We start from the raw sequence: 13,578 nt of genomic DNA, 5'->3' as shown, positions 1-13,578 counted from the left end.
TAAATAAAGACACACAGGGCCTTTTAACGCCATCGATTTACAAGTAATGCAAGCTTTTGCATAAACCTAACATATTACACGACTTACAAGTAATTCAGCGTAAATTTATATTACCGTAATTTCTCAGCAAACTAAATGTATCTAACGAGCATCTTATTTAAAACGAACGAACGACGCTTCTAGCCACAGAGGTAAAGTGCAAGCTCGCGTACACAGTTTCGTGTCTCGAAACCGCCAAGCATGCAATACCAAAAATACACGAATGGTGAACTGGCACGAATATTCGTGCGGTATACTTGGCGATTCTAATTTGACAAAGGACGATTTCTTTTCATTCGTCATCGTTCGCTTCCGTTCGAATATGTTAACAGGCCGAGTTCTTTGAAACCGGCCACGACTAACAATTCCTTATCACCCTCTCGCCAGTACGTTTTTACACGGCGCGACCGTTTATCGAAGTTGTCGCGTGGTCGAGCAGCTCACCTTTTCCTCGCGTTCCGCGGTGAAATAACGGGGAAAAATTACGAGTGGAATGAATTTCGTTAGTCGGATTTAGTGCCGCGGTTGTTCGAATAATTTCACTCTAATTGGGGTAATTCGGCGATTTAAATTCGGAGAAAATAGAAAATTTCGAGCTTTACGACATAATACGCGGTGAATTTACGAAGTTATCAAATGAAGTTGTTATTTCTAATAATTCTTTCACTTGCCACGCTATAAAGTGATACACTGTTAAGATAAAGAAAATTTGGGAAAAATTGATAATTCGTGAGAAAATGGTACGCTATAAAGACAAAGACGATTAAATTGAAAATTTAACTGTAATTTAACTGTATTAATTTAGCATTAACAATAGAAAATTTAAAGATAAAGATAAAGACAATTGAATTGAAAACCTCGCGAAAATGTGTGAAAAATTTGTAGCAGTAAAAATTGTTCTTTCGATAAGAATTTCTCGAGTTCACAAATTTCGGTTTAATTGAATATTGTTCCCAGCGAATGTATGGAACAGTATACATCGCGCTCGAATAGCACAGGCATCGTTCAAAATTTTACAACCGGTCGTAAACTAGTTTTCTCGTCCGGAAATTCCCTTTCAACTTTCAAATAAACAAATTACAAGCGTCGGTATTGATTAGACGCTTTGATTCTCGAAGCGAAAAATCGTAAATTAATTATCGTACTCGCAAGTTTCCAGGCATTCGCCTCGTTTCAACTTTTTCCTGCAAATACTCCCGGGGAGTCGATCGGACATTCTATTTACCGCGAGCTAAATAATTCAGCTCGAATGACAAAAAAGAAACTTACCTCTATGGAGGTGCTTCGATTATCGAATTCTCTATTTTCTCTACAATCTCCGAAACAAGTTACCACGAACAAAGATCTCCACGTAAAATATCCCACATTCCGTCGACAGAGAAAAACAAAACAAAAAAGAAGTCGCAGTCCTTCGGTTAATTAAAAAAAAGTAAGCAGAAAAAAGGCGGTATCAAGACAGACGGAATAAATTACGATCTCCCTAATGTACATCCACTCATCGTTGCAATCGAACTCGCGCTACGAAAAAAAGAAAAAACGCTTTAATAAAAAAAGAAAAGAGAGGCGGGAGAGAAAGAGAGGAGGATTCGTACGGAAGAGAGAGGCGACGAGTGGAATTGAATATGCCGTCCTCGTCGCGTCAGAGGAGCGCGGCCGACATCGATTCCGGGTTTTCACGACAATCACGTTACACGCGAAAGTGGCCAGAAGCGTCGCGCGGAAAGCCCGGAGAACCGGCGGAAACGTAGAAGTTAGCCGGCGGTGCGGCGATATTCTGGGCGTCGCGTTACGCTGAAACGTCGCCGCGGCCTTTTTCAGGTGAAGGGCTTTCAGCTGGAATACCTCGCCAAAGTACCTGAAGTGAAGGATACGGTTCACAAGCACTCGCTGCTTCATCACCTTTGCCACATGGTGATGGAGAAGTTTCCGGATTCCACGGATCTCTATTCGGAGGTGAGAGAGAGAGAAGCTTACTTCTGCGCCGAAGGAGCCCGATAAAACTTTAGCCCACCTTCCTTCGTCCCTTTCCGCCACCTAACGTGCTTCACCTCGACCCGCGAGAAACCGAATAACCGAGGCTACATTTGCGAAATCGCGAACTTCCTCTGCCCCTGAGAACTTCTTCCTGAGTCTTAGGAGGCCATTACTACGTCGCACGCTATTCCGTGCAAATTGTGTTGCCCGCGACGAACTCGCCGGGGGACTCCGGTGCAACTGCCGAATTATTTTCGATCGACCTCTCGGCGATCGTAGAGTGTTTAGTGAGCGATCTGAAGATTGAATTTGAGCGCGTTGTAATTATTGTTTCACCTGAAAGTTCTGTCCGTTTTTCAATTGAAAGAAAATAATACATTTGTAGGGCGGAAAAATTCTGAAGGACCCAACCGGGAATCGAACCCGGGACCTTCGGCTTAGCAAGCCGAGGCTTTGCCCGCTACGCCAACTACCCCCTCTCTATTCTCCATTGTCGGTTTCGTATTTGAGTTTGGAGGCCCCGATACTACAGATTTGTTAATATTTACCGAACAATATAATTTCCATGGTTACCAATGACCTCTTCCCAGCGTGACGGTAATTTCTGGATTCCATTTCTGTATAATGACTCGTCTTCGGATCTTCAGGTGGACCTGATAATTTTTAACCGCGTTATTTTTCGGGTACTTTGTTCGCTATCGCAAATGTAGCATCCGTGCGCTTTCAGGTTGGCGTGGCTGAAGATTGATTTATTTATGACGAAGTTAGGTTGCGTTGTGGCTGGAATATTAACAACTTCCTGATTATTATTATAGGGAAGTGTTTAAATGGACTAAGTTTCGCTCGTTAACGCTGGTCATTATGATTCGTTGATTGATCAAGGAATTACCAAGTTTCGGAGAGATTCGATACTTTTCAGTTCAACTATCAATCCGTAATTATGTCATTATTTAGAATACTTCGTTTTAACGAGTCGTGGAATATTCGTGTATTTAGAATCGAGTTAAATGCGAAGTAGTATAATTTGCATAAAATTAACATCGTTTCGTCCATTTCGATGTAACAAATGTGTAACAAATAATTATCGAGAACTACTACTAAAAGTCATTATTTAGAATACTTCGTTTTAACGAGTCGTGGAATATTCGTGTATTTAGAATCGAGTTAGATACGAAGTAGTATAATTTGCATAAAATTAACATCGTTTTGTCCATTTCGATGTAACAAATGTGTAACAAATAATTATCGAGAACTACTACTAAAAACGTTGCACGATTTCTTCTAACGATATAAACAGAAAGAAACAATTTCCAAGTTCAATTTAACGAAACTATCTTGAATAACCTAATTTCCATTTCACGCACAAACCTTCGAGCCCGTCCCGAGCCATAACCAAAAACTCTGTGAGTTCTGTACAGATCGGTGCAGTGACAAGAGCATCGAAGATCGACTTCGACGAGCTTGCAGCGAACATTGGGAAACTGGAGAGCGAGTGTAAGGCATCCTGGGACCACCTGAAGCTCATCGCGAAGCACGACGGCTCTACGATGATGAAAGTCAAGTAAGTACCAAAGTGGAAATCGTGTATCGACAACGAGATCGATTTCGAAACTGAAGAAGTTTCGCCCCGAAACGAAGTTAAGCTTAAACGAACTTCCGACCGCGAAATTCCCGAAGAATCTCTTCGAGGAACGTTCGATAAACTTGCGCGACAGACTTTTTTTTTCTTCTTCACCGTGGCGAAACTGGCGCCGCTCCAAATGGCACCACCATTAATTACCAAAACCGTATTTCTTCCTTCCATGCTGCTGCTGCTTCCGTACTCGTCCCCTTTAACCTTTTCCTCCGCCCTATCCTCCCCCCCCCCCCCCCCTCTTTTATTTCACCTTATCCCGTTTCTACTTCGCGGTGGATTTTCGTTGCCTTTATCTGTCCATCCCCCCTTCCTCCGAGACTTGTCCCTTATCTAAGTCGGCTATATTGGCCGTGCTTTCTCTCGTTTTTTCTCTTCTTCTGCTCTTTTCATTTTCTACGCTCTTAGTTAAGGTTATTAACTTCGGGGATTTTTTTGTTGAAGAACGGAACAGGTGGAGAATGAAACAGGGTTTATGTAGATAGATACTCTATATGGAAATGGAACGATTTATTTGGGAAGGAATAACGTGAAAAGAAATAATTAAACTGTGAACGAAATTTATTCTAATTTTATGTCGTGTGGTACTTGTTATTGTGAGCTCGTTTTTTAGTTTGAGTCTTTGGTTAATTATCTTCTGAATTTCGTGTTTCTTTTTCGTCGAAGTAAGATGTTTTTATGGAATATCAAATTGAATGTCAATTTAATCTATCGATACCGGAACAGAAATTCTTTTTATAATTTTGTAAATCATTTTACCATCGTCGTGACTATTTTCCCTGTTACCATTGCAATTGAAGATTTTACTGCAAAAAAAAAAAATGTGAAAAGAATTCTGAATAAATTAGTGCAAGGAAGAGGCCAATCAGATAATCCAATTCCCTATTTTCTCGCTAATTTTTCTAAAATAAACTAACCATTCACCCGAGGTAAGTGAATTTTTATACAATTTGGTGCAAAGAAAGGGTTACCTCGAAATTTTGAAAATTCACCAAACCTGTCGTAAAATTCTGCATTAACCTGTACATTTCCAATATTTCGAACACTGCTTGTCTAAAAATATTGTGTCACCACGATTTCCATTGATTTCCCAAAAAGCTGGTAGGTACGTGCAAAATTTCCTCCTTCGTGCAACAGAGTCAGTAATTACTCAAGCGATATTCGATCGTCAATAACACCGTCTACTTTCCACCGCAGAACGAACTTCTGTCTACGTGGCACGAGACCGCGTTTAATCGTATTTGCTGTTGCTCGTCAGCAGGCAACAATGCTCTCATCTGGGAGCAAACGAATCTCCTACTTAATTGCAGCGAGTAGAATCGAGTTAAGTAGCAAGTCGGTGGCTAGCAGCAAACGCTTCATATCCTGTCGAGGCCGATGCACGCCTGTTATTCCGCCATGGCAGATATACGCCGGTGATATTTTGTTTAACGGTGAAACGTCTGGTTAATGTTGGCTCGCGTGCGGCCGTGCGTTAATTAAGTGTAACGGGACGTCCTAAATGTCGAGCCGGGTTAATTCGTTTTTGCCCGAAACTCGTTTTAAGCGATAGCCTCGCTCTCTCTCTCTCTCGCTCATTCTCTCTGCACTCGTCCCCCTCGAACGCCGCCGAGTAATGGAAATGTTTCGTGTAAAAAATGGCCGTCAGTGATTGCCTTTTTGCGGGTCTTGACGTCCACGCTGTCAGGACGTCGGTGATTCGTCGACGAAGCTGAACGCGGAGAGATTGTGCGGTGGTTTTTGGAATTTTTGTTGGGACCGGTGAGATCCGTTCAAGTTTCGCGAATGTGTAACGTGGCCGAGAAAAAAAGAATTGTCGACGTCGTCTTCCTTGTTGATTTAACGCAGCCCCGCGGTTTAACCTGTTCGCATGGTATACTTTTTTCCCGGTCGATCTTGTTCGCTGAGTATTATGAAGTGATAAAGGTTAATTGAATTTACTTATCTCGCTTGCACCAGATGCGACTATGTTTTAATATCGTTTCTTACGTAGCGGTATTACTGACGACGGAAATCTTTCGATCGTAAGGGAACAGTTGAATTAATTGAAGAAAGGAGAGACTTCTTTTGAGGAGGAGGTAAGTCGTAGTTGACGGTGGACAGGTTAAGGAAGGACATGTATGAGTGCTTGATATGCTGACCTAAATTGAAGACGTAGGAATGAAAACTAGGTTAAGAGAAAACTGCACTTGAAGATAGGAAACTGCACTGAAAGGTAGGAAAAGCACAGAATACAGAGCGAGCTGGTGATAAGGATAAACAGACCTCTCTAATTTTTGTAGCATCGAATGGAGAAAGACGTAGAAATTTATAAAAAACAGAAACTTATATTCTTATCAACTATTCACACCGGAATGACAATTTCAAATTTTCCACCCTACCTACATTTATCGTATAGCAAAGGAAAGAGAATGATCCTAAAAATTGACAAAAAACAGAATAATCGTTTTCACAAATTTGTCCTTCACCTCGTTCTCATTCTCACGTCTTCAATTACACTCTTATCAACTATTGACACTGGAATGATAATTTAGAACGATCATCCTCACAACAATTATCCTCATCGTGCGAATATCAACGACATAACGACAATATTCCTAACGTTCCTTAATTTCGAATCGAAGAGAAAGAAATCCGGCGAATATCGCAAACGTCCCTCTGTCCTCCATCCGTAGACAATGTTCCCGCGGCATTAATCCCCGATCTCTGGTTGCTCTTTGTCGAAGCAGAATGTCCGACTTCCTGGCGGACTGCGCGGAGAGGATAATCGTGCTGAGCATCGTGCACAGGCGGATCATAAATCGATTCCACAAATTCATCCTCTGGCTGGGCATACCGTTGCACAGGGTGCAGGACACGAAGCCGAACGAGTTCTGCCGGATTGTGTCCGAGTTCGCGCTCGAGTACAGAACCACCCGTGAGCGGGTGATACAGCAGCTGGAGAAAAAAGCCAATCACCGTGAAAGAAATAAGACCAGGGGAAAGATGATCACAGAGGTAAGTTACAAGGCTGTGCCTTGTATTTCTCCTGGCGAAGGACCAGTAGAGAACAAGAAGACCCGTTTTCTCTTTTCTCTCTCTCTCTCGTCAAATACAGTTATCGGAGCGTGAACGGCATTATGGTTCGCCCTGGCGAGGGGAATAAATTGCTTTTTTGCCGCCGGTAGAATCAATTTCTTTTCTTGCCTACCGTTGCATTAATATCCCCCGCTTGTCTCTCCATTTTCTATTTCTACCCCGGAGAATATCGTCGTGTACACGCGACTTTTTCCTATCTTCGACGCAAACCAGCAGACTGTTCACGTGAATTCGATGTCTGTTCACTGATCGTTACAGGTTGGTAAATTCAGGACGAAAGAGGATCGCGCGGACGCGGAGCTCAGGCAACTGCTTGGAAGCGATATCTCCGATGTCGAGAGTATTCACGGAACTCTACCCTGGAGGAGACAGAGGAAAGACGGTGAGTTTCCCTTCCATCTTTTTTTTTTTCTTTCTCTTCCTTCTTTGCTTCTTGTTCTATCCGTCGTTCGCTTGTTCTCTTCGACCGACTAACCGCTATTCTTCTTCCTTCTACTTTCCTTCTTTTGCCCGGCGCACTGGGTACGCTTTTACTTCCTCTCTGGTGGGTTCTTCCCCTCTTTCGGTGTTTCTGATCTTTGATCACATGGGACGCCGGAAGTTGAATGGAAGTGATTGATCCGCCGAGTTACTTGCAAGTAGATATACCTTGGACTGCTGTGACGTAGCTTTCCTGAAGTAATGTGCTTGATGTTCTCTCTCTTTTTTTTTTTAATTTGAATAACACATTGTTAATGGGAACATTTTGTTTCTCAGCTGTTAGCGACGGGAGTTTTCGCCAATTCACATCATTTACACCTCTATTATTGAACGAAGTGTTACAAATTATTTTTTTTAAATTGTAGATGTGAAACTTGTCATTGTATCATTTTCGAGTTTCGTGCTATTTCTTAGTATACCGTCACTAATGTGTTAATAAAAAATAGTATAGGAATATTATATCATTGACTCAGAGAAAACTGAAACAATAATGATATATATTTAAATAATAATAGAAATATTGAAATATACGATATTTCAGTACTCTAACACTCGATACTCTCTCAAAACTCTCACTTTCGACTCTAAACTCTGACTCTCAAGATAACACGCTTTTACGCTACAATAAATCGCGATTTTTACTGTCGTGAGAACATTTGCTGCCGTGAAAATTAGCAATCGCGTTGTCACGACATTGGTTTTCATATCGCGAAAAAAATTAAAACGGACTCTGTGTGGACGATACCTTTTCGATCGAAAAAGCAAATTACAATATTCTCGTCCTCTATTGTCACACCTCGCATATTTCCCTTCGTCCATATTCGTTCCAAAGCAAATCATAACTACAATTGCCCCTACACACACACCTTTTGCACGATAAAATTCTCGATTAACAGTTTCACAAGGTGGAACAGAGTCGCAGAGTCGCGACGCATTATTTTTTCTTCATCGAGGAACATATCCAGAGATACCAGCGTTGTATGCTTTAACAACAAAAAAATGTCTGTTCGAGCTTAAAAAGCAAAGAGAGAATGATCCGCAGAGAGTAGGTGCACCTTTCAATTTCCGGGATTATGGCGTCCGACAAAAATGATCGTGCATTCCCAAATAGAGAGAGCAGTCGTTCTAGCTATAGCCGTCTGTGCGAATCGTTTTCTCTCGGAGCATCGGGACGCAATTTGCAGCGTAAATCTGTTTTCTGCGCGCCGCATTGTTCATTGATCGAGGCATTCTAATATCCTGCCGCCGACAAGTTTCATATTTATACATTACGCTATGTCTGCCTCCGCGAAACCGTAGAATAGAGAACGAGGGAATAAAACGCAATAATACCGTCGCTCGTTGTGCTCGATCGAAGGACGAAGAGATCGTTGCAACGCTTCCACAGTTTTTCTCATTTCTTTTTTCCTCTTCTTTCGTCTGTTTTCATGAAACGAGCAACGTATTTCGTTTATACGCATGTATATATATATAGAAATTTGTTGGACACGTGGTATATGGGAGTTATGGCCGTTTCGCCTTTGATGGCGAATTAACGGCGTTTGAAGTATGTTCGAGGCGGTGCCTATGTTCGTGAACTTCACGGTTAATTTATATCGCTAATTTTCGATTTATTAGTCTGCAACTAGTTGCCGGTGAAACTGCCCTTTGTACACGATTAATTAACCCTTTCGCTGGTCAGTCGATGGGATGTACGAGTAATGTAGCGAATAGCAAAGTGTTTGATTTATAAGAAATTTGACGCAGATGTATTTCAAGTAAGTATGAGAAAATAAATACTTTTAGAATGTTTTTAGTGAAAATTTTGGCGAATATTTATGGAAGTAATATAGAGAAGAACCTGAGCGATGAAAATTTCATATGCACTGTAGAATTAGTAGTAGCACTCCCGGTGGTTAGAGATTATGTTACTATATGTATGAGATCTGTCGCAACTGAAGAGTTACCATAGACGTGCAATCTCTCAGATTACTTGGCAGTTTTATTTATTAAATTTATAAAAATTAAGAACTCTCTTCTCTTTTCTTTTTCTATGGAAATAATTTTTATGGAGGTTACTTAAATGTTAAAGCTTGAAAAATTCTCCATATGGTTATGATAATTAAATAAAAAAATTTCAGACTTCTCTTTTCTCGTTTCATGGAAATCATTTTTATGAAGGTTACTTAAATGTTAAAGCTTGAAAAATTCTCCATATGGTTATGATAATTAAATAAAAAAATTTCAGACTTCTCTTTTCTCGTTTCATGGAAATCATTTTTATGAAGGTTACTCAAACGTTAAAGCTTGAAAAATTCTTCATATGGTTATGATAATGAAAATAGTATTTATGAAGGATACTCGAACGTTAAAGCTTCGAAAATTCTCCATATGGTTATGATAATGAAATAAAAAAATTCAGACTAAATTCAGTGTTAAAGTTATCACACGATCCATCCGGAAACTGAAGAAAAATTTTGAAAAATTCTCTGTTACTTGGTCTCTCCGAACGACGCACCGAACGCAGCTTAAAGAAACCCTCATCTTCAGAGCTATCTGAACGCAACTGGACCGAATCAAAGTACCGAGGCCGAAGTTTCTCGCGGACGGTCCGTTCTTAGAGGCCGAGAATGCAACGCGTCCCCTTAAAAAGGCGTTTCCGTGGGCGTAGATAAGAACAAAGTGCGAGAATTTCTCCTCGTTTCCGTAATACTCTAGCCGGTGGCGGTGCGCGAGATAAATGCCCTCCTTAAGCAAACGCTCTCCAGGCGAGATTCGAGGATAGCGTCGGCTCGTTTGACGGTGTTACCGGAAAATGAAAAGTAACGGCATCGAGATTTCAGAAACGCGAGAGCCGGGCTAGCAACGCGAAAATCGCGTTTAGAAGATAATCCCCCCCGCGTGAACGAGGATGGGTTCACGTTGTTTTCCCCGGCCGCGTCCAATATTTTCTCGCGGCTCGTGCTTTTGTCTTATCTCCCCTTTTCTCCCCTCGGCCTGCCCCTTTCGCGAGACCTTTCAGCCGGAGAAAACTTTCGACTGACTCTTTTTTTATGTTACCTTGTTTAGAGTCCCCCCTTTTTTTTCAAGGGGTATGTGAGGTTACTTTTGCGTGAATATGGATGTCTGCTGGTTAGGAGAGATATTAACGAGACGTTTAGTCACTTTCTTTGAAATGTACTGTTAGGTGAACAAATCTGGGAGATACACCGCGGAGCAGAATTATGGCACTGGTACAATTTTCAAGAATTTTGGTGTTTTAAGTAAATAACCACTTCTGGGTATTCATAATATTAGGTGAAAGAGGATAATAAAAATAATTTAGATCAATATTCGCAACGAACCTTTAAGTTTGATTAAAAAAAAAAAAAAAACGAAAACGCCTTTTAATTCTACAATTTTTTCCTATTTTTTTTTTAATATCGTTATAAAATTTCTTAGGATTTTCATTACAATATTTTTCGCTTTCGGCAGGATTTTATGGGATTACCTAATATATACCATACCATGAAATGCATTAAACATTACAGTGGTGCTATAGTTTTGCAGAGGTTCTAAAATGTTGTGTCGATTCCATTTTGGTATATGTATACAGACAAATTCAATGTGTTTCCATGTGAGGCACATTATTTACTATGCTCCTTTAAATGACACAACTTAAAAATGTCAGTTGTGTTGTAGTTACGCTCCGCAGTATTATAATTTTCACAATGTTCAATTATACTGTATTAAACAGTCCGTGAAAATTCTGAACTTCATATTTCACGAATAAGTCTACCTTCACGAGTACAACGTGTAAGCTCTATACTTCTAATTCCAAGGTCGCCAACTAGACAGAAGTGGGAAACCGAGAAAGGGATTACGAGATAAAAAGGAGAGGTCGTGAAAGAGGTAGAAGTGATTATTTTACTGTGACAAGTAGAGTAAAATGGAATTGGACTCGTGTATAATGTCCCTTATTAGCTACTGTCACAAAAAGCACTTGTCTGACTGCATACGGATACTCACTACTGCGGATGTAATCCAACGGAATCGCGTGTACATTGTTTGTAGCAATTTTTCCTAGAGTATTTCGCGAAGCTTTGGGTTCTTTATGTTCTCATGTTTGTATTAGCGTGAGAATGAACGAGAAGAGGAAACACGCATGGCAGAAGTAATAGCAAGATTAATTAACCGTCGGCACAAAGCTCGCAGAGAGATGCGGAGAAAAGGACGAATTTGTTTCCCTCGTAATGAAGCTTCTTTATTATATCTTCCTCTTTTTTGTTTTTAATCGCATAATATATCGCAGGAATGACGAGTTAATTTGTTTGTCGAGATGAAATAACGCGGCAGTTAGTTGCAAGGCAAAAGCAACGTTGAATTGAAACATTTCTGAAAATCCGGTGAAAATATACGGCGAAAGTTAAAAGGATGCAGCAAATATGATATTATGATTTTATTATATTAAAAGCATCGTGAAAAATGTATAATTTTCAACTGTAATTCTCTCCACTGGTTCCGTACTCTCCGAATGGAATTAATTAAGGAAGGAAAATATATGCGTTCCAATCTGCGCGACTTAATTTCGGAGAGTGATCATTTTAAATAATAAACGTTCGCAGAATCGTTATTAATAATGTTAACTCGTGTAGTTTTATTCATTCTCACTCGACAATTATTCAACAGCTTATTGTTTATTCATGTTATATACGCTTTCGAGGAGATTCTATGAGTACGTCTGACTATGTATCGATACGTTCTACTTAAAACGATTACTCTCCAGTAAAAGCACAATTTTAATCCACGATTTGTTTGTAACTTCATTTGGAATAGAGTTGTGGCCTTGTCTAGTTACTGTATATTTTTTATTTATGTATTACATGTACAGGGTGTCCAATTTTAATCTATAAATGCGAACCACTCGTAAAATACCTGCTGCATGAAAAATACATTAGAGACTTTTTAAAAATTTTTCTCTATAATTACTTATGCATTTAACAGATGTTAATCCAAAAACATCGTAGTAGACAGTAACATAGACGAATAAGTCGGTAAATTGGTCCTGAGCCAATAGGCACAACTTCTACTAAGGAAAAATGGTATAAAATAATATAAAAAAGAAGCTACCTGCTGTACGAAAAATGATTTAAAGTAGAATCGAATGGTTTCGAGGACGACGTAATTTCGTGTATTTATTTCTTCTGTATATATTTTATCGAATGGTACTCGGCAATTTCATTCAACATTTTCATATTACTATACCGTCTATACTTCTACCGTAATTCAGTAACGTCAACCAACTGCAGACACCTGTCCGCACACAATTGTCCACGAGATGAGATGCATAACCTGCCGGCAAAGTATCCAACGTGTCGAATTTACTACGTAATTTCACACGACAAATTCCAAACTCGTCGCCCGGCAATCTCCTTTCGGCCGACTGTTGGGACCGCGAGAACGGCGCCGTTTCCGCGTCGATTTACCGGCCGTTTTACGGTAACTTCTGGCATTTCAGCTAGAGAATTAGCCATCAGTTGGCCCCGGCGATCATCGTGGCCGTGGCGGACAATGAAAACGAAACTGATACGGTCCGGGGTCACGCGAGATTGTCTCGGACTGTAACCGCTATTCCCTTTTCTTACCAAAGTAGAGGCAAAGAGGCGTTGGAATTTTTATTCTCGCCGTGTATAAAAGGGGCCTAGAGGGCGAACCCACCCCTTTACGGCTCGTAAAGTTGCCGGTGCTCGTGCATTACCGCGGCTCTCCGACCATCATAACTTTTCTTCCTTTTATTCCCGTGTATGCTCCCCTATAAAGTACCTAAACGCTCTCCGGCTAAGTCGTGCCTGTGCTTTGCTACGCGGACAACGTCCTTCCCTCTCCGACCATCATAACTTTTCTTCCTTTTATTCCCGTGTATGCTCCCCTATAAAGTACCTAAACACTCTCCGGCTAAGTCGTGCCTGTGCTTTGCTACGCGGACAACGTCCTTCCCTCTCTCTCTCTCGCTCTCTGCTCTTCATCCCACGGGCTGAACACCTGGAGACATCCTTGCGAATCCTTCCACGCGGTGTAGCCTCTCCCCCTTTCCGCTTGCAGGGATCACGATTTGTCGTGGCAGATTCTCTACCCAAGCCCGGTATCTTTCCGGGCCGTTATTGCATTCATATCCGCGGTTTCCTTCAGAACCGTTGTATTTATGTCGAGATTGCTGAAAATGAAAGGCTACCAGAGGGATAGGACGGTTTCTTACGTTTCCCTTTTTCTCCACGGCGATATACACGCCGCGTGCACGTTTCTATTTTATACGTACAGTTAGTCGAGAGTAGACCGGAGGGATTTGCAAGGGTTTTTTAATATGACACACCGGTTCGGAAGGTGGTGGCTGGGTGAGTGAGAATAAAGTACCGGAA

The 13,578-nt window shown here is 40.9% G+C and overlaps 1 protein-coding gene across 1 annotated transcript in view; it reads left to right on the top strand.

Annotated features, from left to right (window-relative positions):
* The window catches only part of LOC108578600, a 377,474-nt gene that overhangs the window by 342,453 nt on the left and 21,443 nt on the right, over positions 1-13,578 (top strand). Inside the window, exons 22-25 of the mRNA XM_017941964.1 lie at positions 1,858-1,992; positions 3,432-3,574; positions 6,376-6,643; positions 6,983-7,106. Of these exons, the coding sequence (XP_017797453.1) occupies positions 1,858-1,992; positions 3,432-3,574; positions 6,376-6,643; positions 6,983-7,106 (670 nt within the window). The remainder of the gene's footprint in view (positions 1-1,857; positions 1,993-3,431; positions 3,575-6,375; positions 6,644-6,982; positions 7,107-13,578) is intronic.

Source organism: Habropoda laboriosa, unplaced genomic scaffold, assembly GCF_001263275.1.
Source record: "Habropoda laboriosa isolate 0110345459 unplaced genomic scaffold, ASM126327v1 scaffold45, whole genome shotgun sequence".
Taxonomy (NCBI): domain Eukaryota; kingdom Metazoa; phylum Arthropoda; class Insecta; order Hymenoptera; family Apidae; genus Habropoda; species Habropoda laboriosa.
The sequence above is the reverse complement of the archived record's forward strand: the minus strand, read 5'-3'. Positions and strand labels throughout refer to the sequence as shown.